The sequence below is a fragment of the Danio aesculapii genome, chromosome 22, assembly GCF_903798145.1.
Source record: "Danio aesculapii chromosome 22, fDanAes4.1, whole genome shotgun sequence".
NCBI classification, from domain to species: Eukaryota; Metazoa; Chordata; class Actinopteri; order Cypriniformes; family Danionidae; genus Danio; species Danio aesculapii.
The window spans coordinates 32,654,180-32,680,147 of NC_079456.1; the positions used below are offsets into that span (position 1 = coordinate 32,654,180).

The 25,968-nt window shown below is 37.0% G+C and overlaps 1 protein-coding gene across 2 annotated transcripts in view; it reads left to right on the forward strand.

Moving 5' to 3' along the window:
* The window catches only part of LOC130215712 (kinesin light chain 1-like), an 82,488-nt gene that overhangs the window by 15,358 nt on the left and 41,162 nt on the right, over window positions 1-25,968 (forward strand). For both annotated transcript variants that reach the window (XM_056447548.1, XM_056447549.1), the window contains exons 2-7: window positions 8,499-8,761; window positions 14,362-14,592; window positions 15,635-15,704; window positions 17,690-17,918; window positions 19,709-19,796; window positions 25,237-25,338. In XM_056447548.1, the coding sequence (XP_056303523.1) occupies window positions 8,513-8,761; window positions 14,362-14,592; window positions 15,635-15,704; window positions 17,690-17,918; window positions 19,709-19,796; window positions 25,237-25,338 (969 nt within the window). In that variant the 5' untranslated portion in view covers window positions 8,499-8,512. The remainder of the gene's footprint in view (window positions 1-8,498; window positions 8,762-14,361; window positions 14,593-15,634; window positions 15,705-17,689; window positions 17,919-19,708; window positions 19,797-25,236; window positions 25,339-25,968) is intronic.

Below are 25,968 nucleotides of genomic sequence, written 5' to 3' on the forward strand. Positions count from 1 at the left end.
ATCAAACGTATCCATTACGTTATAGATATTATACGATTATATTTAATCGTATAATATTCTATTAATCCATTACGATTATAGATATCGTAAAGTTGTTTTGTGGTGTTTATTTGTTGTTGTGCAAAGAACTGCATGAAGATAAATCTTTATTAATCAAGAACATGTCCGTGTAAATATCATTAGTGTGAAAAGGAACAAATATTGTTGTCGTCATACTGCCCCCTAGTGTTCATTTCACCTACAAAGTGTGTTTTTGTTTGTGTTCATGTATTTCCAGTGCGCCTGTGTTGCAAATGTTTCACCTGTTGTGGTTTACACAGAAATCCTCACCAAGGGGAATTTTGTTTCACACAGCGGTGGCTTGTCTTAGTGCTTCCTGATTGGTTAATCATTAAAGGCTGACCGGCAGAGCAAGGTTTAACTTGTTAAGTAAATGATTTTCATGGTGGGAAGTTAACAGGTAAAAAGTTGACATGAATGTGACTATATTTTGTGTGTGATTTCATCAAACTTTGTTTTAAAGCCTGTAGATTCATTCAGTGTTGTGCTTTAATAAATAATACATCGTTTTAGGATGGAACAGACCTTTATCACTCATTTTGTTTCAGTGGTATTGCTTGTAAAAAGTTATTTACCATTCATTTTTGTCTAAAAGAGATTTATTAAAGTCCCTATAAGCTAAATCAAGTACACTTTAAAACCAAACAGTCATCTTTATCAAATGAAATGAGTGTAGTTACCTCAAAATTGACTGAAAGTTAATTCTACTCATTTGAAAAGAGTTTTGAACTCGGTGTTGAAGGTAATAAGTTAATTAAATACCTCATTACTTCAACTTAAATGGAGTAAGTTCACAGTACTCATCTAGATTAGTTTTTTTTAACTCAAATGGCTTGTTTCAATCAGTTTCCTCAAACGGTTTGAGTTGTCTTAACTTATTGGGTTTTGCAGTACTCGGTTGGTTTGAGTTCTCTTCATTTATCAGGTTTAACTGTGCTCAAATTGCTTCATTTACTCAAATTTAGTAAGTCCACAGTACTCATTAGGATTAGTTTTTGAACTTAAATGGCTTGTTGCGATCGGTTTCCTCAAATGGTTTGAGTTACCTTAACTTCTTGGGTTTTACAGTGCAGCTTTGAAGAGAACATTACAAACTTTGATTTGAAGCAAAGACGTACTTTATATGAAAATCAAAACAAGGTACAAGACTGAAAGTTTGTTAAATATACATACTGTAGTATTTTATAAGGACACGTCATAATGTTTTACTGAAGTGGGCGGAGCTAAAAGCCTGTTTTTTACTCTCAGTGGTCTCCAATCCTGTTCTTGGTGTGGTATGAAGGGATACAGCTGCGCCCAGAAGCTAATCTGAATTTTTGTATATTATTTATTAAATTATCCATAAAATTGTATTTTATTAACATCTACCCCAACCATCACGAAAATGTAAAAATATTAGTTATTGTTGTACAAAAATTGATGCATCCACAGGGCAGCGCGGTGGCTCAGTGGTTATCACTGTCATCTCACAGCAAGAAGATCGCTGGTTCGAGTCCCAGCTGGGTTAGTTGGCGTTTCTGTGTGGAGTTTGCATGTTCTCCCCGTGTCGGCGTGGGTTCCCTCCGGGTGCTCTGGTTTTCCCCACAGTCCAAACACATGCGCTATAGGGGAATTGATGAACTAAGTTGGCCATAGTGTATGGGTCTGTGTGTGAATGTGTGAGTGTATTGGTGTTTCCCAGTGCTGGGTTGCAGCTGGAAGGGCATCCGCTGTGTAAAACATATGCTGGATAATTTGGCGGTTCATTCCGCTGTGGTAACCGAAGGAAAAAGGCTAAGTCGAAGGTAAATAAATGACATATCCACAGCTGTATCCCTTCTAGACTTTACTCTGCTCTTAAAGACCCACATGGTCATTAAAGATGTAATGATTCCCTCAACTCACGATTCCATATAAGACATCATACTGTATTGTACTTTTTTTTTTTACAAAGAAATGTGCAGCATTTGATAATTAATAAAAGGTTATTTATTTCTCAAATGCTGCACATTTCATCATTCAATAAAAGCTGTCAAATATTTTCTCAGTTAACACACCATCCCTAACCTGACCCGTATCCCACCTTAATAGCACAAATGTTGAGCAATACAGCACGAGCACAATAAGTACATTGTACTTTTCCTGATGCAAGTACATAATAGTTAAGGCGGATTAATGTAAAGTAGGACCTAAACCTCTCATGGACTGCTCATTAGATGTGAGTGAGAGAGCCTAAGAGAGAGGGAGAAAGTTTTAACACACTTTATTTAACTGACAGTATTACAATCAAAATTGTACTTATGCATAAAAAAACTTGTTTTTTTTTTTTTTGTTTGTTTTTTATTAGAACATAACACAAAATCAGAGATACATCAGACAAGGATACAGATGAATACTTAAAAGATTAGGGAGAGAGAAAAAGAAAAAGGACATTTTCACTGTTTTATTTTAAAACAATATATATATCGTGTTGAAGTTGAAAAAAATAAAAAATAAAAAAACAAAGGGGGGAGTGGGGGACAATTGGGAGATGTCTCATAAACAGTTGAAGTCAAAATTATTTGATTTTTTGATTTTTTTTAAAATATTTAGCAAATGATGCTTAACAGCAAGAAAATTTTCACAGTATGTCTGATATATAAAATATATATATCTTATATATATATATATATATATATATATATATATATATATATATATATATATATATATATATATATATATATATATTTGCACATGGACATTTGTAGCTATGTTTATCTATCTGCACACTTCTGCTGTTAATATCATCCTGTACATATATTCATTTATTGTAAATCTGTTCATAGCTAATACAACCTGTATATAATGTTCATAGTACATCCATCTGTAAATATTACCATAGTTTTTCTATAACTGCACTTTATAACTTATACCTGTATTCTGCACTTGCTGCTATTGTACTGCTGGTTAGACCTAAACTGCATTTCATTGCCTTGTACATGTGTAATGACAATAAAGTTGAATCTAATCTAATCTAATCTAATGTAATCTAATCTAATAATATTTTTTTTCTTTCGGTTAGGATAAAAGCAGTTTTAAATTTTTTAAAAGCCATTTTAAGGACAAAAGTATTAGCCCCTTTAAGCTATATTCTTTTTCAATACCATCGATGTACAATAACTTGCCTAATTACCCTAACCTGCCTAGTTAACCTAATTAACCTAGTTAAGCCTTTAAATGTCACTTTAAGCTGTATAGAAGTGTCTTGAACAACTAGTCAAATATTATGTACTGTCATCATGGCAAAGATAAAACAAATCAGTTATTAGAAATGAGTTATTAAAACTGTTGTTTAGAAATGTGTTGAAAAAATCTCAGTTAAACAGAAATTGGGAGAAAAAATAAACAGGGGGGCTAATAATTCAGGGGGCTAATAATTCTGACTTCAACTGTACTTATCGTGTATGTAATGTAGCTGTTTATTAAATCTATGTTGTATGTTTAAAGTTAGTCATGTATAATTGTTAGAATTGGGTTCTTGCTTAAAATATATATTCATCTGGAGTCTAAGGCAATAAGTTATTCTTTCCATTTCATAAATTTCTCAAATTTTTTTTTATCCATTGATCATACGAAGGTGGGTCTGATCTAAGTCAGTTAGACGTAATACATTTTAGTGCTGCAGAAAGCAGTATTTGAAATAAATACATACTTCTTCTTTCCCCCATGCTCTCAAGCACCATAGGACTGCCACAGTTGCATCAAAGGGAAAATCAATACAAAATATGTCTCCAAGTACCTTATAGATACCAAAAGATGTTGCAAAAGTTTTTGCAAAACCAAAAGATATGAGAGGGGTTCTCTAAACGATCACCACATTCTCTCCAGCATCTGTTAGATGAGCCTATTCTTATCTGTGCTACAATTTGTGGGGTGCGGAAATATCTTGTGATGATTTTCCACTTAAATTATCTCCATACATTTGAGTTTGTGACTCTATGGGCTTCTGAGCATTTATCAGTCCAGTTTTCTTGTGTAATCGCTACCTGCATTTCAGCCTCCCACCGTTCTTTATATGCAATTAGAGTAAAAAAATATAAAAAGTATTATATGGATGATATGAGAACAGACTTTTATTTTGAAATAATTTGTTTGCCAGTAGTCCCTATCTGTATTTTCATCATTAACTTCTCTATTTCGTTTGGATTGATGATATTCTCCCATTCTTTATGTTTTGTATGATAATCTCTTATTTGTAAATATCTGTAGAAATCTGTTCTTGGTTATTGGAATTCTTCTACTAATCAGTTCAAATGATTTTAAATAGTTTTTGTCGATAAGCTGATATATGGAATTTAGTCTATTATTTGACCAAAAAACCTTGTTTTTGAATGCAAAATTACTCAATATGATGAAACAAACATATCTCTTCCTTATGGCGAGTTGTATTGGTTTGTTTTAGTTTGCTAGCATTTGTAATGTAAATGTAATTTCACATGCATACCGAGCAAAAAACATCACCTAACCACAAAACCCTCTGTCTAATGTGTAAAAAAAATTGTCCAATGAACTTTACTCTGCTTCATTGGGCTGGGTGATATTGCAAACAAAATGATCGCGAAATCGTGTTTTATATCATTCGATATGGATAATTATTGAATATTTTTTAACAATCCATTTAGGAATATTATGATTTGTTATTTTACCACTTTATTTTAATTTACCAACATTACTAAGGCAAATAGTTTTAATAGTCAAAAACAAAAATATTTAAACAAAATATCTGATCTCTTTATAATAAAATAAACTTAAGTGTTAAAGAGACTCTCAAACTTGATAAATAAAATGTTGCAAAGTGTGTGCAATAGTGAAGTGTAAATACTTAACAATCAAAACAAACTTTAAGGTAAATTAACATCTGTAAGGTGTGAATAATAATGATACAGTAAACCTTAAGTTCTGTAAACAAAACGAATGATGATCATTGAATCTGATCTGTCAAGTAAAGGAACCAGCCATCATTATTTAAATGCATATTGAATATTACAAATTGTAAAGTTGGATGACTACATTGCCACTATGCTAAAAACTCTTTCAGATGGGGTGTTAGGGACTGGGATGCACAAGAAAAGAAACCAAAAAGCCACTCTGGCGACATCCTTACATCCTTTTTTAATTACAATCCCCTCACTGCTGCTATACGGCACTCATTTTTACATGTATTGTTATTCAGACCTGAAGTGCTTTGCGCTCGTGCAAAATATCGTTACTGATTTTATCGCCCAGCCCTGAACACTTTACTCATCATAAACATGATTTCTGCAGGAGTCCCATAGGATGATGAATACTCCCATGATTCCACACTCAGTCACGGAGTCATCAAAATATGCTTTTGTTTGTTCTGAATACACGCCCTCTAGTGGCCAAATTAGCATCTGTGCCATTATGCAGTTTTTTCAGTAAGTACAAGCGCCCTGTTATTCAAAATACGTATTGCTATTTCTCCAAGATTTTCAACCAGTTTTTCTTAGGGAATCTTCATATCTCAATTGGTTTTGAATCACTTTTCTGTGTGATTGTTACATCATTTTGAACACTTAGTTTGGTAACACTTTAGCTTAAAGGGCACCTATTTTCAGAGGTGGGTAGTAACAAGTTATATTTCCTTCTTTACATTTACTTGAGTAAAATTATTGAGTAACTTGTACTTTTTGAGTACATTTAAATATGTGTACTTTTACTGAAGTAAATTATTAGAGAAAAATCAGTACTTTTTCTTTGTTACATTTGGCGGCGTTTCTCCATTACTGTCAAATGATAATAAATATGATTCATTTGACTTGTTTGCAAATATCGCGAGGCGCTGCATTGTAGAGGTTGTGAGGTTGTATAGAGACACGTCTCCCACTTTTGGTTAGAGCGCGCGCGACTATGTTGGAATAATGGCTGACTTTTATGAAGACGTGCGAGTTTATACTGCTGTCCCGCCATGTCGCCATCTGTGGTTCCGAGAATCGATCATGCTGTCTGTGCAGTGAGTTTATTGGACCAGATCACCCGGCCTCAAGTTCAGGCTATGTTTTTACTCAAAGATGTCAACAAGAATAGTTTGATAATGCAAAGCACGCATCGAACTGACATTGCAACATCAGGGCTCAAAATTAAGCTTTTTTCTTGGTAGCACCGATGCTCCTAACTTCAAAAATTTAGGCGCACCCACCAATTACGAGCACCGTTACTACACGTTTTATATTAACAGATTTATTGCATTTGAAATCAACACTAATTAAAACTAACAAACCAAAAATCTGCATGCTCTCACCTGCCCTGCACGCACTGCTTGACGTGAATGAGATGAACTGAATTAATAATAATAACTGTGCTGTTCTCACGGGTGGTGTCTCATATCACACAGATGATATTAACATATAACTTATTATTTGCAATTGTCATCTTAATAGCAGTAACGGTCTTTTCATGAGCTGCAATATTAGTTTCATCTCGGTGAATGCATGCTTCTTTAGCGATGGTGAACGCGGTGTAAGTCGCATGACTGACAGCATCGTGATGATTAAATGAAGGATTAAATAACGTTAGAACATCTTGTGCTTAAAATGTGTAGATTCAGTGGAAAACGTTACCTAAAAACTGTCCCACCGGCTTTACGGTGAATGCTTTAGTCGTTTTCATAGCGCACTTTAAACACTGGAAGTCTTTTATCCACTCTTCAAAAAGCGTAAACGTTGGATTAACATTCATTACATGATCACTAACCAGATGTGCCATTATTTGTAACTGAAGTGGTTTCATGAGTAATATCACACAAGTAGCAGTGAGATATGGCTGTATATCAGCACTGGTGGGAGGCGTGCTTTTTCACGAGTGCTGATATACAGCTATATCTCACTGCTACTCGTGTGATATTGCCTTTATACAACAGTTCGACGGCACAATCGTGTATATAAATAAGAAAATCTAACACGGAGCGTCTAAAAACCCCTTTTTATTTGGAACTACTTTCTTCCTCCATTCATTCACATTTGCAGCTGACGTCAAAACAGCAGACGCCGTTACTAACTCACCAACGTCACTTTAGAGCTAGTGTTTGAATCACTCTCTATAGCCTAATCTCTAAAGTAATGACAAAAGAGCTGATTTTGCTCACACTTTAAGATTATAAGGCTGAACGTGACATGAAATGCCATCCATCTACAGAGGTATCTTCTTACAGTGTTACAGTCTACGGTATTTCTCTGTTGCAATCAGTATATCACAATAATTAACCCCGAAAAAGCAACGCAATCACTACCAGACTGCTGTTGTGTTTGCGATATGGAAAAATGCTAAACACATGAGGACTTGGATTATTTCTGTCTGCCAACACAACACACATTCCTGATATGCGAGCAAATCGGTAAAAAATACAGCACTACAACACACAAAAGTAAGAGATCATCTTACCTGCCAACATGTCTCCGAGAGACCGGGGGGTGTTCAGGGGTAAGGTCTCTGAATAGTGAATAACACTGTTGAAATAACCAGGATAGGATGCAGCGGGTATTGGGCAGCCGCTGCGATCGGGTACTGTACCAAAGTTGACAACCCAGGGGTGTTTGCAGACTGTACCAAAGAGGGGGGAAATAAAATCGGGATGGTTGCGAGAGATTGGTCTGAAATACGGGATACTCCCAGGAAAAACGGGAATGTTGGCAGGTATGCTTACCAGTTTAATATTGATTTGATCTGCTGTAGTTAGAAATCAGACTGTTACAAGCTTCTAAGCGTTAGGGCTTATTATGCGGTTCTGTCGCCATCTTGTGGATCGAAAACGCCAACCGTCTTTGGTCTACTACACTATGGCAGGTTAATGGCCGCTGACGAGTTCTCAGAAATTATAAATATTTTAAAATAGGCACTATTCTTACAAATAAACTGCATAGTTGCAATCTAAACAACTACATTCTCTACTAAAAAAGCCTCAAAAGTACATTTTGTTATCTAACAGCAGTAATATTTGTCAAACTGTAGTGTCTCTGCTTGTTGCTGGCTGTATGTGGGCGGAGTAATCCACAAAGGGTAAAGAGGCTGTAGGGGTGCTGATATTACTTAAATATCTCACGGCTATCAGCCAATCAGATTTGAGAACCAGACAGAACTGTTGTATACATGATAATATCCACTGCTGTATGGATATCCGTTATGTTGATGTACAAAATAAACCTGATTGAAGCGCCTTCTTTAATAATTGTACTGACATGCGGCTGTGGTGATGAAGACGGTAAAATCGTTGTAATTCATAACAAATATGCTCTGATTTAGAAATGTTTTAAACTTGTTAAACTCATTCTTGATCACACTTGATGATGATTGATGATCACAGAGAGCTGAACAGATCTTTTAATCTCAGTTGCTTTGCGCACGTCCTGTCTTGTTGACATAATGTTAATATTATCTATAATACTTCTGTTCCTGCACAGGCCTCCAGCAGAGCATGTCCACCATGGTTTACCCGCGTGAGGAGCGGCTGGAGAAGCTGACCCAGGATGAGATCATCTCCAGCACCAAACTGGTGATCCAGGGCCTGGAGGCGCTGAAGAGCGAACACAACTCCATCCTGCAGAGTCTGCTGGAGACCATCCAGTGCCTGAAGAAGGACGAGGAGGCCAGTCTGGTGCACGAGAAGTCCAGCCTGCTGCGCAAATCTGTGGAGATGATAGAGCTGGGCCTGGGGGAAGCACAGGTGAGGGACCAATGTTTCTGCATGGTAATTTAAAGGTCACATAAAATATATTAAATATCACATCAAATATTTGTGAATAAAGCAGCATTTCCTGAGGGGAGTTGCTCTTTGGGAGCGCAGACAGATGCTCAAGACAGTTCTGGAGGGAATAATAATAGAAGAATAATAATGCATGAATGCATGCTTCTTAAGCGATGGTGAACGTGGTGTAAGTCGCATGACTGACAGCATCGTGATGATTAAATGAAGGACTAAATAACGTTAGAACATCTTGTGCTTAAAATGTGTAGATTCAGTGGAAAACGTTAACTGAAAACTCCGTCCTACCAGCTTTACGGTGAATGCTTTAGTCGTTTTCTTAGCGCACTTTAAACACTGGAAATCTTTTATCCACTCTTCAAAAAGCGTAAACGTTGGATTAACATTCATTACATGATCACTAACCAGATGTGCCATTATTTGTAACAAGTGGTTTCTAAAACTAAATCTGTCAGTGTTGTTTTCATTCTCTCATATCCAGACCTTTACGTTTTCGCGGCATTTATCTTTTCACTGTATTTGCACGCAAATGTGGCAGGATACATGAGCAATATACCACAAGTTGCACTGAGATATAGCTATATATCAGCACTGGTGGGAGGCGTGCTTTGGCACGAGTGCTGATATACAGCTATATCTCACTGCTACTCGTGTGATATTGCGTTTATACAACAGTTCGACGGCACAATCGTGTATATAAATAAGAAAATCTAACACGGAGAGTTTAAAAACCCCTTTTTATTTGGAAATACTTTCTTCCGCCATTCATTCACATCTGCAGCTGACATCAAAACAGCAGAAGCCGTTACTAATTCACCAACGTCACTTTAGAGCTAGTGTTTGAATCACTCTCTATAGCCTAATCTCTAAAGTAATGACAAAAGAGCTGATTTTGCTCACACTTTAAGATTATAAGGCTGAACGTGACATGAAATGCCATCTGTCTATAGAGATATCTTCTTACAGTGTACAGTATTTCTCTGTTGCTATCGGGATATCACAGTAATTAACCCCGAAAAAAGCAAATATTTGTGAATAAAGCAGCATTTCCTGAGGGGAGTTGCTCTTTGGGAGCGCAGACAGATGCTCAAGACAGTTCTGGAGGGAAAAATAATAGAAGAATAATAATACTGAAGCACTGTGATGACGGACTGAAGGCTCAATCAGCCCTTTTTCAATCAGCAAAACAACATTTCAGATCTGCAACAATGTAAAACTGGAAACATCTGCTGCAAATTCAATTAATCCAAAGTCCCTGAAACACACATTTACATCTGTGAAATCCTCTGAGAAAACTACATCACATCACGCAGACTGATGAAGCGCAGAGTTTATACAGTCGTCGCCAAAAGTTTTGAGGATGACACAAATATTAGTTTTCACAAAATTTGCTGCTTAACTGCTTTTAGATCTTTGTTTCAGTTCTGTGATGTACTGAAATATAATTACAAGCACTTCATACGTTTAAAAGGCTTTTATTGACAAGTACATGACATTTATGCAGAGAGTTAGTATTTGCAGTGTTGGCCCTTCTTTTTTAGGACCTTTGCAAATCGACTCGGCATGCTCTCAATCAACTTCTGGGCCAAATCCTGACTGACAGCAACCCATTCTTTCATAATCACTTCTTGGAGTTTTTCAGAATTAGTGGGTTTTTGTTCATCCACCTGCCTCTTGAGGATTGACCACAAGTTCTCAATGGGATTACGATCTGGGGAGTTTCCAGGCCATGGACCCAAAATTTCAACATTTTGGTCCTCGAGCCACTTACAGTAGATATCACTTTTGCCTTATGGCACGGTGCTCCATCGTGCTGGAAAATGCATTGTTCTTCACCAAATTGTTGTTGGATTGTTGGAAGAAGTTGCTGTCAGAGGGTGTTTTGGTACCATTCTTTATTCATGGCTGTGTTTTTTGGCAAAAATGTGAGTGAGCCCACTCCCTTGGATGAGAAGCAACCCCACACATGAATGCTCTCAGGATGCTTTACTGTTGGCATGACACAGGACTGATGGTAGCGCTTACCTCTTCTTCTCCGGACAAGCCTTTTTTTCAGATGCCCCAAACAATCGGAAAGGGGCTTCATCTGAGAATATGAATTTGCCCCAGTCCTCAGCAGTCCATTCGCCATACTTTTTCCAGAAGATCAATCTTCAATGGGTTTTTTTTTGGAAAGAAGTGGCTTCTTGACACCAGACCATCTTCCAAAAGTCTTCACCTCATTGTGTGTGCAGATGCGCTCACACCTGCCTGCTGCCATTCCTGAGCAAGCTCTGCACTGCTGGCACTCTGATCCCGCAGCTGAGAAAGTGGCTGCCCTTCTTGACACCAGACCATCTTCCAAAAGTCTTCGCCTCACTGTGTGTGCAGATGCGCTCACACCTGCCTGCTGCCATTCCTGAGCAAGTTCTGCACTGCTGGCACTCCGATCCCGCAGCTGAATCCTCTTTAGGAGACGATCCTGGCGCTTGCTGGACTTTCTTGGATGCCCTGAAGACATCTTAACAAGAATTTAACCTCTTTCCTTGAAGTTCTTGATGATCCTATAAATTGTTGATTCAGCTGCAATCTTAGTAGCCACAATATCCTCGCCTGTGAAGCCATTTTTATGCAACGCAATGATGGCTGCACGCGTTTCTTTGCAGGTCACCATGGTTAACAATGGAAGAACAAAGATTTCAAGCATCACCCTCCTTTTAACATGTCAAGTTTGCCAATCTAACCCAATCAGCCTGACATAATGATCCCCAGCCTTGTGCTCATCAACACTCTCACCTGAGTTAACAAGACGATTACTGAAATGATCTCAGCAGGTCCTTTAAGGACAGCAATGAAATGCAGTGGAAAGTTATTTTTAGGATTAAGTTAATTTTCATGGCAAAGAAGGACTATGCAATTCATCTAATCTCTTCATAACATTCTGGAGTATATGCAAATTGCTATTATAAACACTTAAGCAGCAACTTTTCCAATTTCCAGTATGTAATTCTCAAAACCTTTGGCCATGACTTAATGTGTTTAAATCATAGTTTATGCACATTACTTCTCTTATTGGATACAAAATGTATCCTACTCAGTTTAATGCACATTTTCTAAATGTACGCATATCTTGGCATTTCCATCAAGCATTTTTATGTGTTACTCCAAAATATCACATGAACAATCGTATAAAAAGGTGGCTGGAAACACAGCTAGTTCATGGTGTTGGCATGTTTTACTGAGCTAACTACTCAATACTCTATCAGTGAATGCACAACATTCATGAAAACCTGAAGAAGAAACTCAGTGAACTCTTTATTAACACAATCACACTGCCTGAACTGAATCATGATGATGTACTGCTGAAGGTCAAACTGAGCCTCAGAATGGAGGAGGTTTAAGAGACTCTGAATGTGGGATGATCGTTTATTAACGTTATGAGTGTTTCACAAGCTGATCTGCTGCCGTTTTCAACAACAATTCATATAATAGTGTAAAGAAGAGAAAATATCCTGTATTTATAATTTTTTCTACAGTTTAAGTCAGAAGTATTCACCCTCCTATAATTTTTTTACTCAATTTCTGTTTAATGAAGAAAAGATTTGTTCAACACATTTCTAAACATAATAGTTTCTAATAACTGATTTATTTTATCTTTGCCATGATGACAGCACATAATATTTGACTAGATATTTTTCAAGATACTAGTATTCAGCTTAAAGAGACATTTAAAGTCTTAACTAGGTTAATCAGGTAAAAGTTAGGTTAATTAGGCAGGTTAGGGTAATTAGGCAAGTCATTGTATAACCGTGGTTTGTTCTGTAGACAATCCAAAACAAAATATAGCTTAAAGGGGTTAATAATTTTGACCTTAAAATGGTTTTTAAAAATTAAAAACTGCTTTTATTTTAACCGAAATAAAACAAATAAGACTTTCTCCAGAAGAAAAAAATATTACAGGAAATACTGTGAAAAATTCTCTGCTCTTTTAAAGATAATTTGAAAAATATTTGAAAAAGAAATAAAAATTCACAGGAAGAAGAATAATCTTGACATCAACTGTATATATCAGTCTGTTATTTTCTCCTCTGCCATCAACAACACATTCTTCACCCACAGAACGGACACTCACTGGATATTTTCTCTTCAGACTATTCTCTGTAAACACTAATGTGAATTGTTGATTATCAGTTTGTGAAACACTCATTGGGACCAATCATACAGATGGTGCAATAAGGCGCAAGATGTGTTTGGCATGATTTGTTGTTGTTTTCAGACCAGCGCAACCCTAGTTTTCATGTTTTGCGGCACGTTGTTTAAATAGCAAATCCATTTGCGCCACTTTGTAGACTCATGGGCGTGCTGGTCTATAAAGGAGGTGTGTTAACACTCATTGTTTAGTGTGTTCCTATTTTAAGGAACTGAAATAGACCCCGCCATTGACCAACTAAAAGCTGCTCTAAAGTCCAGCGCAGAGCGCGTTAGTTATGCGCCTATGCGGGTCAAAATGCTTACACATTGCTTAATACACACAGGATGTTCAGCAACACACAAATATCTTTACAGATGAAAACAATTAAAGGATTAAAATGATACCAAAAAAATCTACATAAATATAAAAACCACTGCCTCCATGCCTTCATCTCCGGGGTCTTTTTCATGACAATCTGCGTTAGTATAATGTTATTATTATTATTAGCAGTATTATTTATTATATACATATTTATTTTTGTTTTAATAAAAAAAGTTTAGATTTGTCCACCTGTGGGGTTAAGGAGACGTCTGCATCACCATATGGGGCATAAGAACAGGACGTGTGTTTGGATATAACTCAGTTTTTTGACCACACTTCGTTATTATTGTTCATTTATTCCTTTGCTGGAAATTGGAACTGAATTTAGAAATAGTTTTGAAGCAAATCTTTGCGCTTAACAAAGGAAATTAAATATGTAGGCTAATGGATGGCTAATGGCTAGTGAAGTGAGTTTCCACCATTTCCTTACTCCACCAAAGTAAAGGAGTAAAGAGTAAAAGTAAATTAAGGAGAAAGTAAATATGCCGTATGGAGGAGGCTCGTTCTTTATCCTCGCGCTGCAGATGCTCTGTTTAACTGTTTTCTCACTAGTGAAGCGTTCAGTTTTTACACTTACAGAGTCGCCATGTAAATAGCAAATGTGCCATGGTGTTACGCAACTGACTCTTAGAGGGAATGTAAGATGAGACATTGATTAGTTTAATGCTCCGCTAGTGTCTAAAGGGAAGGGCACGTTCACGTTTTACCGGATCCAGTATTACATATTTGGTGATGTACCGTATCGACGTTGACGCGTTCAGGCAAAAGATCCGAACTCGACACGATTCTATATTCGTCAACCATTTTGTTAAAGAACCAATAGTTTTAAACAGGTGCACTTTCAGAATTGAACCCTCAGCAGGATGTTTTCATTCACTTAGAGCTGTCATACACACTGCATGGAAGCTCATTTTCAAAAACCCATAATAAGGGCTCCTTAAATGTATTCAGCTACTCTCCAAGTCTGGTCAATAGTAAGCGTTATAATGTGTGTTTCTGCTGTGTTAAGGTGATGATGGCTCTATCCAACCACCTGAACGCGGTGGAGTCGGAGAAGCAGAAGCTGCGGGCTCAGGTGCGCCGCCTCTGCCAGGAGAACCAGTGGCTGCGGGACGAGCTGGCCAACACACAACACAAGGTCCAGAAGAGCGAGCAGAGCGTGGCTCAGCTGGAGGAGGAGAAGAAACATCTGGAGTTCATGAACCAGCTCAAGAAATATGACGACGGAGCCACGCCAGAGGTCAGTCCTCACAACGATATGCACAGGGATTTTTAATTTTCAGTCAGCCAGCTCAAGCACTTGAGGGAGAGTAAATAATGTGGGGTGAACTTTAAAGTAAATCACTTTTATAAGGGGTTAAAACACAGTTGTGTGTCAGCAGTGTGTGAATATAAGCAGCTTCTAATGGTAAAAGTGTATTAACTGTATTTGTTTATAATCAGACTTAATACAAACAGTCTGCAGAAACACTTTGATTGACATTCTCCCTTTGTATGTGTCATGTGAGGGGGAAAGCCCCACCCACTAGTGACCATCTCTCCCTCATTAGCATAGGACGTCAGTCTTGTTTTTGAATCTGCCACTATGCTGACACACAGGCGTTTGTAGCCCCGCCCTCTTCTGAAAAGAGCACAATCTCATTTGAATTTAAAGCGACAGTCACCAAAACGCCACAATTAGGATCAAAGCCTAAAAGAGTCAGATTCAGAGAGTTAGAAAACATTATCTGTGAGGTATTTTGAGCTGAAACTTCACACACACACTCTAGAGACATCAGAGACTTATTTTACATCTTGTAAAAAGGGGCATAATAGGTCCCCTTTAAATCCTCTCTGCAGCACCATCTTTCCTGCAGATGATCTGGACATCTTACAGAGAGACGTCGATCAATAACTCAATGGTATTCCTGGCAAACAGGACGTCCTCTGCATTATCCAGCTGACGTTTTCATTTTTCTCTTTCTGCCGTGGTGGGAATCGAAGACTCTTCATCTGGTCAAATGGCAGTTGCCTCCAGCTTGTCATTTATATTTCATGAAGGCTTTTTCATGCTGTACTTCCTGCATTAATGAGCCTATTAACATTCACAGAGTTTACAGACAGTCGGAGATACGATTGACCAAAGAAATCAAACTGTGAAATATTCATCTGAGAGCGACGCTGACCCAGACTGAAAAATATACTCATGCCAAATGGACAATTTAAACTCTGTTAAGTTATTAAACTGAATTATATGCTTTTTTCACCCCATTGTGGTTTTTTTTTTGTTTGTTTGTTTGTAGGAAGAGAAAAATAGCGACACTCCCAAAGATTCGCTGGATGATTTGTTTCCTAATGATGAAGATGACCAGGGTAAGGAAATACAAAAATACATGTCATACATACGTTATTCACACACACAGTAGGATAATAAAACATCTATAAAGATCTAATAATCAATCTAATTCAGGAACAATTTAGTTCATTAATGACAATCTGCATTAGTATATTGCTATTATTATTTGCAGTATTATTTATTATATGTATATTTATATTTGTTTTAATTAATAAAAACAAGTTTATATTTGTCCACCTGTGGGGTTTTAAAGATGTCTGCTTCACCATATGGGGCATAAGAATAGGACGAGTGTTTGGATAAAACTCATATTTTTGACCAAACTTTGTTGTTATTATTTTTCATTTATTAGTTTTCTGGAAATTAGAACTGAATTTAGAAATAGTTTTGAAGCAAATCTTTGCGCTTAACAAATAAAATTAGTTATGTAGGCTAATGGATGTCTTCAGTGGGGGGAGTTTCCACCGTTTCCTTACTCCACCAAAGTAAAGGAGTAAAGTAAAGAGTAAAAGTAAAGCAAAGAGTTAGATGCCGAATGGAGGAGGCTCGTTCTTTATCCTCGCGCTGCAGATGCTCTGTTTAACTGTTTTCTCACTAGTGAAGCGTTCAGTTTTTACACTTACAAAGTCCGCCATGTAAATAGCAAATGCGCCATGGTGTTACGCAACTGAGTCAAAGGAAATGTGAGATGACTCTGATTGGTTTAATGCAGGTTATACTCAAAACACTCCCATAACTCATTAAGAGAATAGGCACAACCCTGTTAGACCATGCGCCAGGGTGCACAGCGTATTTATCTGTCCTTAAAATAGCAAAAGTGGATTCAGACACAACCTTAATGCTTTTGAGCCATGCGCTTTAGACTTTGTGCCTAGATCAATAAAATAGAGCCCTTTGTCTTGATTCACTTACATGAAGATTTTGTTTTCAGATTATGAATGATAAAAAAAACATTGACAGGCGATCATAATCTATAAAACCTTAAAATGGCAAACCTTTAGTCGGGCCCGTAGACAATCTGGAGAAAGAGGTGGTCCTTTTTTTTAAAAATTGACCTTTTTGCAGTTATTCCCTTGTATTTGATTTTGGCCAGGGACCAACTTAACCAAAAAGCGAGTTAACCAGCTGCTTAGGGCCCCAGGAAAGGTACCCCAAAAAAGCATAACATTTTCTATATATCATATAACATATTAGTTTTCTATCATGTTTTGTATGGTGATGGTCTAACAAACACAAATTTAACATAATAAAACATCTGTGCGAATGTGTTCACACTCCCAATCATGGATCCGTGAAATATGCCATTAATAAAGAGGACTTTGAGGACAACACATACACTTAATACACTTCATTGAACATGGACATTATCAACTATTTACTATATAACTGAAGGTTAGCAATGTTTATGTATAATAACTGTTTAAAGCGATTAGTTACAAGTTAATTAGTTAAAAAGTTAATAGTAACTAATAATGTCATGGTAACTTATAACATGTACTCCAATTTTGATTGTAATGCATTAATGCTGGTTCGTCCAGCAGTCCACTTTTACAAAGATTTTTTTCCACTTTGTAAACGAGCACTATTTGGAGCACAAACCATGCGTAATTGGACGCTTAAACATTTTGAACATTATTCACACATGAAATTCAATGACCAGCCTTATTACCCTAACTTGCCTAATTAACCTAGTTAAGCCTTTAAATGTCACTTCAAGTTGAACACTAGTATCCTGAAAAATATGTAGTCAAATATTATGTGCTGTCATCATGGCAAAGAAAAAAGAAATCAGTTATTAGAGATTAATTATTAAAACTATTATGTCTTCTTTCCATTAAACAGAAATTGGGGGCCAAAAATATACAGGGGATGCTAATAAATCAGGAGGGCAAAAAATTCTGACTTCAACTGTATATCGCAGAAAAACTAAGTTTGGCAATGTGAGTTTTTTCCAATATGGTGCAGCCCTAACTGCTGCTGTTGCTCTCTGTCACCCCTTTAGTCTCGCACCAGCACAACAGTGCCGCGGTGGCTGCTGCTCAGCAGGGAGGATATGAGATCCCGGCACGTCTGCGAACGCTGCATAACCTGGTGATCCAGTATGCGTCTCAGGGCCGATATGAGGTGGCCGTTCCGCTCTGCAAACAGGCTCTGGAGGACCTGGAGAAAACTTCTGGACATGACCATCCGGATGTGGCCACCATGCTCAACATCCTGGCTCTGGTGTACCGGTGTGTGTGTGTGTGTGTGTGTGTGTGTGTGTGTGTGTGTGTGTTAGGGTTCTCAAAAGTATCGATTTTGGTACTGGTAATGAAGTTGTAAAAACGTCTATTTACCGCTAACATTTGAGTGCTGTTGAGCACATACTTATAAACACTGCTGATTGCTATAGTGTTTGTGTATTTGTGTTCATACTCATTGAACAGTGGTGGAGTGTTAAACCGATGATCTTCATGGCCATTCACAGTCATTTCTGTTGAGCAGGTGAACACAATAGCCAATCAGCAGTGTTTAAGAATACGCTCAACAAGAGTCCATACTGGGACCTTAAAGTTATATATTAGTACTTCAAGAATCCATTATGGTACCTTAAAGTTATATATTAGTACCTCAAGAGTCCATACTGGGACCTTAAAGTTATATATTAGTACCTCAAGAATCCATATTGGTACCTTAAAGTTATATATTAGCACAAGGGTCCATATTGGTACCTTAAAGGTATATATTAGTACCTCAACCCAGCAGGCACACAACATCATAAGATGTTAATATTAGGTTAGATTTAGGTCATGACGTCAGGTGACCAAATTTCAATGTTCAGCTAGCATCTAAGGACAACGTTTTTTGACGTCCAATTACGACGTCAAATTACATTGATATTTGGTTGATTTTAGATTGTGTTAAAAAATGACCAAAACCCAACGTCTGATAGGTGTCATAGTGGTAACGTCTGCCCAACGTCAAGGTGTAACATGATTAGGCGTTGATATTTGGTTGATTTTAGGTTGGACATTGGACATTGACGTTGATCTGATGTTGAGTTCTGACGTCAACCTGATTTTCATTTCCAAACAAAATCCAACGTCCCCATGACGTTGGGGTACAACGTCAATATGACATCATGGTGACGTCCTGTGCCTGCAGGGAAGGATCCATATTGGTACCTTAAAGTTATATATTAGTACCCCAAGAATCCATATTGGTACCTTAAGGTTATATAGTAGTACCTAAAGGATCCATATTGGTACCTTAAATTTATATATTTGTACCTAAAGGATCCATATTGGTACCTTAAATTTATATATTTGTACCTAAAGGATCCATATTGGTACCTAAAAATTATATATTTGTACCTAAAGGATCCATATTGGTACCTTAAAGTTATATATTGGTACCTTAAAGTTATATATTAGTACCTCAAGAATCCATATTGGTACATTAAGGTTATATATTAGTACCTAAAGGATCCATATTGGTACCTTAAATTTATATATTTGTACCTAAAGGATCCATATTGGTACCTTAAAGTTATATATTAGTACCTCACGAATCCATATTGGTACTTTAAATTTATATATTAGTACCAAAAGGATCCATATTGGCATGTTAAAGTTATATATTAGTACCTGAATAATTCATATTGGTACCTTAAAGTTATATATTAGCACCTCAGCAAATTAATATTGGTATCTTAATGTTATATATTAATGCCCTTAAGAATCCATATTAGTACCATAAAGGTATATATTGATACCTAAATGATCCATATTGTAAAGGAAATATGGTAAATAAAAGGGAAAATATGTCTTTTTATTAGTATTTAATCGTTCTTTACATTTCAATGAGTAAGGTAAAATAACTATCTTTTGAAATTCCTTGTTATTTTTTCCTCCACTGTCAGAACTGTATGCAGATTCACCTAATTTGGTGTCTAATTTTATTTTAATGTAGGATAACACTAGAATGAATAGCCTCTACAATGACTCTCTGAAATAATAAAGCTGTGTTTATTTTCATTCAGGGACCAGAATAAATACAAGGAAGCTGCTCATCTGCTTAATGATGCCCTTTCAATCAGAGAAAAGACCCTGGGCAATGACAACCCTGCTGTAAGTAGCAAAAAACACATGTTTTTACACTGAAACAGAGGAATATATCTGGTGCATTTGTGCTTGTGGATATCTGTTAAGCTGTTAAGTTTTTTTAATAATTATTTGAGTTTATTAGTTTGTGTATGCATGATGTCTTTTGAAGAATTATGAGGTGGAAACAAAGCTTTTAAATGCTGCTGTAATATCATAATTCATAAAAACTGTGAGATTTGTTTTTTGTGAAAGTGAAAGTTTACCCTGCAAATGCATATACACTACCTGACAAAAGTATCCAAGTTTTAGGAGCAACATATAATAACTTGACTTCTAATTGATCATTTAGTATCAGAAGTGGCTTATATGAAAGGCAAAGACCTCTAGATTACGCTTATTTGACCTAAATAAAGTATGATTGTGCCTTGGTTTTGAATGACTTAATTAGGACAGTAAGGTCTGACTCTGCTTAGACAAAAGTCTTGTCACTGAACAGAAATAATGTACAGCAGGGGTCACCAAACTTGTTCCTGGAGGGCCGGTGTCCTGCAGATTTTAGCTCCAACCCTAATCAAACACACCTGAATGAGCTAATCAAGGTCTTACTAGGTATACTTGAAACACCCAGGTAGGTGTGTTGAGGCAAGTTGGAGCTAAACCCTACAGGGACACGAGATTGGTGACCCCTGATGTACAGTATAGAATAAAAAGTCATGCTACAGTGAAAACAGAACTGTATCCATACATCTCTGCAATGACTCAAATCACTGATTAATAAAGTCATCTGGAATGGCAAAGAAAGCGTTCTTGCAGGACTCCCAGAGTCCATCAAGATTCTTGGGATTCATCTTTAGTGCCTCCTCCTTCATCTGACCCCAGACATGCTCAATAATGTTCATATCTGCTAACTGGGCTGGCCAGTCCTCGAGCACCTTGACCTTCTTTGCTTTCAGGAAGAGGGCAGCACAAATGTCTTTATACCTCAGGCTGTTGATGTTGCCATCCACTCTGCAGATCTCTCGCACACCCCCTTACTGAATGTAACCCCAAACTATGATTTTTCCTTTACCAAACTTGACTGATTTAAATGAGAATCTTAGCTCCATGCGGGTTCCAGTAGGTCTTCTGCAGTATTTGTGATGATTGGGATGCAGCTCAACAGATGATTCATAGACAAAATCCACCTTCTGACACTTTTCCAAATGATCAACTTAAAATCAAGTTATTATTTGCTGCTCTTACAATTGGGATCCACAACAAAACGTTTGTCAGGTAGTGTGTATACTTGAAAAAAAGTATAAAATTATTAAAGTACCCAATTCTCACTATTAATCTCTGGCTTATTATTAAGATATGAACTGTTCATTATTAGTTATACAGTATAATCTTATTCTGCTTCCCTAATCCTGCACAATACATAAACCCAACTATTAGCTAGCTAACTATTAATAAGACGCAGGTTAGTTATTTGTTGAGCAAAAAGTAGTTAATGGTTTATTAATAGATTAAAATAAAGAGACCCAAATTACAAATGTAATATTTAAACACAATTTAAGGGGGTAAACAAATACTGAAAATGAAAACATAAATTCGACCTTTTTATTCTTCAAGAGAAATCAAGCTTTACTGAGTATACTTGCTACCAAATGTGTTAAAGGGGAGCTATTATGCTAAAATCACTTTTATACAGAGTGTAAACACAGTTGTGTTAGCAGTGTGTGAATATAAGCAGCCTGTAAGGTAAAAGTGTATTAATTGTATTTGTTATAATCAGACTTGATTAAAACAGTCTGCAGAAACACTTTGATTGACATTCTCTCTTTGTATGTGTCATCAGAGGGGGAAAGCCCCGCCCACTGGTGACCATCTCATTAGCATAGGACATTAGTCTGGTTTTTGAATCTGCCACTATGCTGACACACAGGCATTTGTAGCTCCGCCCTCTTCTGAAAAGAGCACAATCTCATTTGAATTTAAAGTGACAGTCACCAAAACGCCAATATTAGGATCAAAGCCTAAAAGGGTCAGCTTCAGAGAGTTATAAAACATTATTTGTGTGATATTTTGAGCTGAAACTTTACACACACACACTCTAGAGACATCAGAGACTTATTTTATGTCTTATAAAAATGGGCATAATAGGTCATCTGTAAAACTATGAAAATCTTTTAAGACTAAACGCTTTGAATGAGCTTGAAATCTTAAAGTCTTCCCATGAAGTGCTCAATCAGCCCGAGAGGAATGAAAACCAAATTCTTCCAGACCATATTTAAAGGGACAGTTCACCCTTTACTTGTGACATAGCTTCAAGAGTTTCTTTCTTATGTTGAACGTAAAATAAGTTATTTTAAAGAATGCTGAAAGCCTGTAACCACTGACCTAAACAATATAGTTTTTTTCTGCTATGGAAGCCAGTGGTTTTCAGCTTTCATCAAAATATCATCAAAATAATGAGCAAAGTATATTTTTTAGGTGAACTTTTCCTTTAAAGATTATTATTCCACTGTGTACAAGATGTAAAATAAGTCTCTGGTGTCTCAAGAGTGTTTATGTGAAGTTTCAGCTCAAAATATCACACAGATAATGTTTTCTAACTCTCTAAAGCTGACCCTTTTGGACTTTGATCATAATTGTGGCGTTTTGGTGACTGTCGCTTTAAATTCAAGGGGGCGGAGCTACAGATGCCTGTGTGTCAGCATAGTGGCAGATTTAAAATAGGACTAGTTGTGAAGAACTAATCTTCACCGCTGGGAACGGCAGTACTGCCACATACACACACACACACATCGTCACTTACCTCCGTTCATACTTCTGTTGAGTCATCGGAAATCGGGTGCACACATATCCCGATGACACAAGGACAAATCCACACACTTCTCATACCACATACATGTCTCTCTATACACCACATGTACATTCTTGTTTAAGTAATATTTTGTAAACAAATTTCGGGAGGAGCATGCGCAGATGTTTCAGCATTAAATACGTCATTGACAATTATTCTATTATCCAATCAGTTCTTGACCAAACCCCTATATATACCAAAGCTGTCTTACCTGCAGCATCTCACGACTTTAGCATCCCTCCACCACCCCGACACCTCACCTCTTAAGCATAACAATGCCGGGGAGAGCGTTCTGGGGCCGGGCTAGATACTTCGCTCCAATCCCAATTCCTCTCTGTTTCCTGATAAGGGGAATAACTCGAGTTGGGGTGTCTCCCTGAGCTCAAAGCCCTTTCCCCGGACAGCACGCCAAATACAAATTATTCTGAAACGATTGCAAGTGTGAACTCGTGTATGTCTTGTTCTTGCTTGAATGTGCGGGAGTAGTAGAACTTCCATGTTGTGTCGGCCAAACGGAGCGAGTGATTGACGCATGCTTATGACATCCCGGCTGTGCCATGACAGCACAAAGTGGTTGAAGTTCGACCAAACCATTACTGTTTTGTGTAGGGGGATCACGAGATTTACGTCTGTAATGAAAAGACAGTAACTGTTTAGATTTGTGTTTTTGTATGTTTTGACTTACAGTTTGAGTTGCATGTTAGACTATGTTATATGGTAACAAAGAGGACGGTATGGAAATTAGGGCTGAGCGATACTGCAAAGACATTTATCATGATATCATGTTTCATATTATTCGATATCGATAATTATTGAATATTTTTTACCAATTTAGGAATATAAGGATTTTTTTACTTATTTAACCACTTTATTTTAATTTACCAACATTACTAAGGCAAGTAGTTTTAATAGTCAAAAACAAAAATATTTAAACACTATCTGATCTCTTTATAATAAAATAAACATAAGTGTTAAAGACACTTAAACTTGATAAACTGTGTGTGTGCTATAGTAAAGCGTAAATACAGAATAATCAAAGCAACCCTGTTTCTGGAGATCTACCTTCCTGCAAAGTTCAGCTTCAACCCTGATCAAACACACCTGAACCAATTAGACATGAACAGCACTTGATAATTACAGGCAGGTGTGTTTGATATGGATTGCAACTGAAATCTGCAGGAAGGTCGATCTCCAGGAATAGGGTTGAGCACCCCTGCTTTAAGGTGTGAATAATAACAATACAGTAAACCTCTACCTATCAACAAAAGAAGTTGATTATCAAATCTGAGCTTTTAAGTAAAGGAACCAGCCATCGTTATTCAAACCCACACTGCAGCATTACAAATTGTGAAGTTGGATGACTACATTACCATTATGCTAAAAACTCTTTCAGATGGGGTGTTTGTGACTGGGATGCACAAGAAAAGAAACCAAAAAGCCCCCCGGTCGACATCCTTACATGCTTTTTTATTTACAATCTCCTCACTGCTGCTATACGGCACTCATTTTTGTCTGTTGTTATTCTGGCCTGAAGTGACAAGCGCGAGCATGTGGTTTCCTTCACCATTACAATGGGCTTTGCGCTCGCGCTCCCCTGGCATCTCTCGTAACTAAGCGACCATTAAGCGTTTTCTCAGAGGATGATAAGTTTATGGAGAAAAATAAAATGGATGCGCTGTGTTTGTCTGAGGTAATTAGTCTGCTGTTACTACTGAAATGTGTATATTCCATACAGAGTGTGAAGCAGATTGGTTAGTTCTACTTACATGAATCTTACATATATACATATACTTATATATATATATATATATATATATATATATATATACTGCAGATACTCATTTGTATATATTAATATTTAGTGTTTGTTTGTTTGTTTTGTTGTTTTGGTACTTTGGTTTTTTGGCTGTATTTTTTTGTAGACATCCATTCATTCATTTTGTTTTCAGCTTAGTCCCTTCATTAATCTGTGGTCGCCACAGCGGAATGAACCTCTAACTTATCCAGCATAGGTTTTACGGATGCCCTTCCAGCTGCAACCCATTACTGGCAAACACCCATCCACTCTCACTCACACACAAACACTACTGACAATTTAGCTTACCCAATTCACCTATGGCTTACCCAATTCACCATGTGTTTGGACTGTGGGGGAAACCGGAGCACCCGGAGGAAACCCACGCCAACATGAGGAGAACATGCAGAAACGCCAACTGGTCCAGCCGGTGCTTGAACCAGGGACCTTCTTGCTATGAGGCAATTGTGCTACCCACTGTGCCACCGTGCTGCCCTTTGTGAACATTGTATATACATATTGTATACCTTTAGCCATTGGACATTTTATGGTGCACAGTGAATAAAATTCACCTCTTTTTTTTTTTTTTACATCTTCGGGTCAAGCCATCGTTATTCTTTTTTGTGATCCCAGGCATAACATCCCACGGTAGATCTACAAGGATCTTTTGCATCACACTAGTGTTATGTGTAAAAAAGGTCTGCATGTTGTCAGTGGCAGTGTGTTTGAGAATGCTTCTGCTTGTGCTTCATCTAAAACTCCACATTTATAATCCTCTTAGTCTATGCTGACATTATGATTGTGATTCGTGCTCATATTTGCAGGTCGCAGCCACGCTCAACAACCTGGCAGTCCTGTATGGAAAGAGAGGAAAGTACAAGGAAGCAGAACCGCTGTGCAAAAGAGCCTTGGAGATCAGAGAGAAGGTCAGTGTCTGCTGGAAATCCTCCTAAATGCTTTAGTTTTAATCCTGTTCTCACGGTTTGAAAAGTGCTTAGATGTTGGACACATCTCGGGAAACTGCTTGGAAATGTAATTTTGTTGCGTTCAAAATAATTTGTAGGTAGTTTCAACTAACTATTCAAATAAAGTAAGTTTAATATTTTTGCTTTTGCATTAACTCTGTGTATGTTCCTGTAGCGTGACTTTTACCTTTTAAGATGTGAGTAAGTGACAGTATTTCAATGTTGACCTTGGGGTAAACATGCTATTAAAAAGTTTACTTAGAATACTGTACTATACTCTACACTATTATACATATTATACTCTCCTATATATACTCTACTATACTTTCTATACTTTACTATATATGCTGTATCACACTACTCTACTATATACTACTTTACTATATTATATATATATATATATATATATATATATATATATAACTGTTGTTCTGATGTCAGCTGCAGATGTGAATGAATGGCAGAAGACAGTAGTTCTTAGTACAAAAGGGTTTTTAGACTCTCCGTGTTTGATTTTCATTTTTATATACATGATTATGCTGTCGAACTGTTGTATAAACGCAACATCAGACTTGTAGCAGTGCGACATGG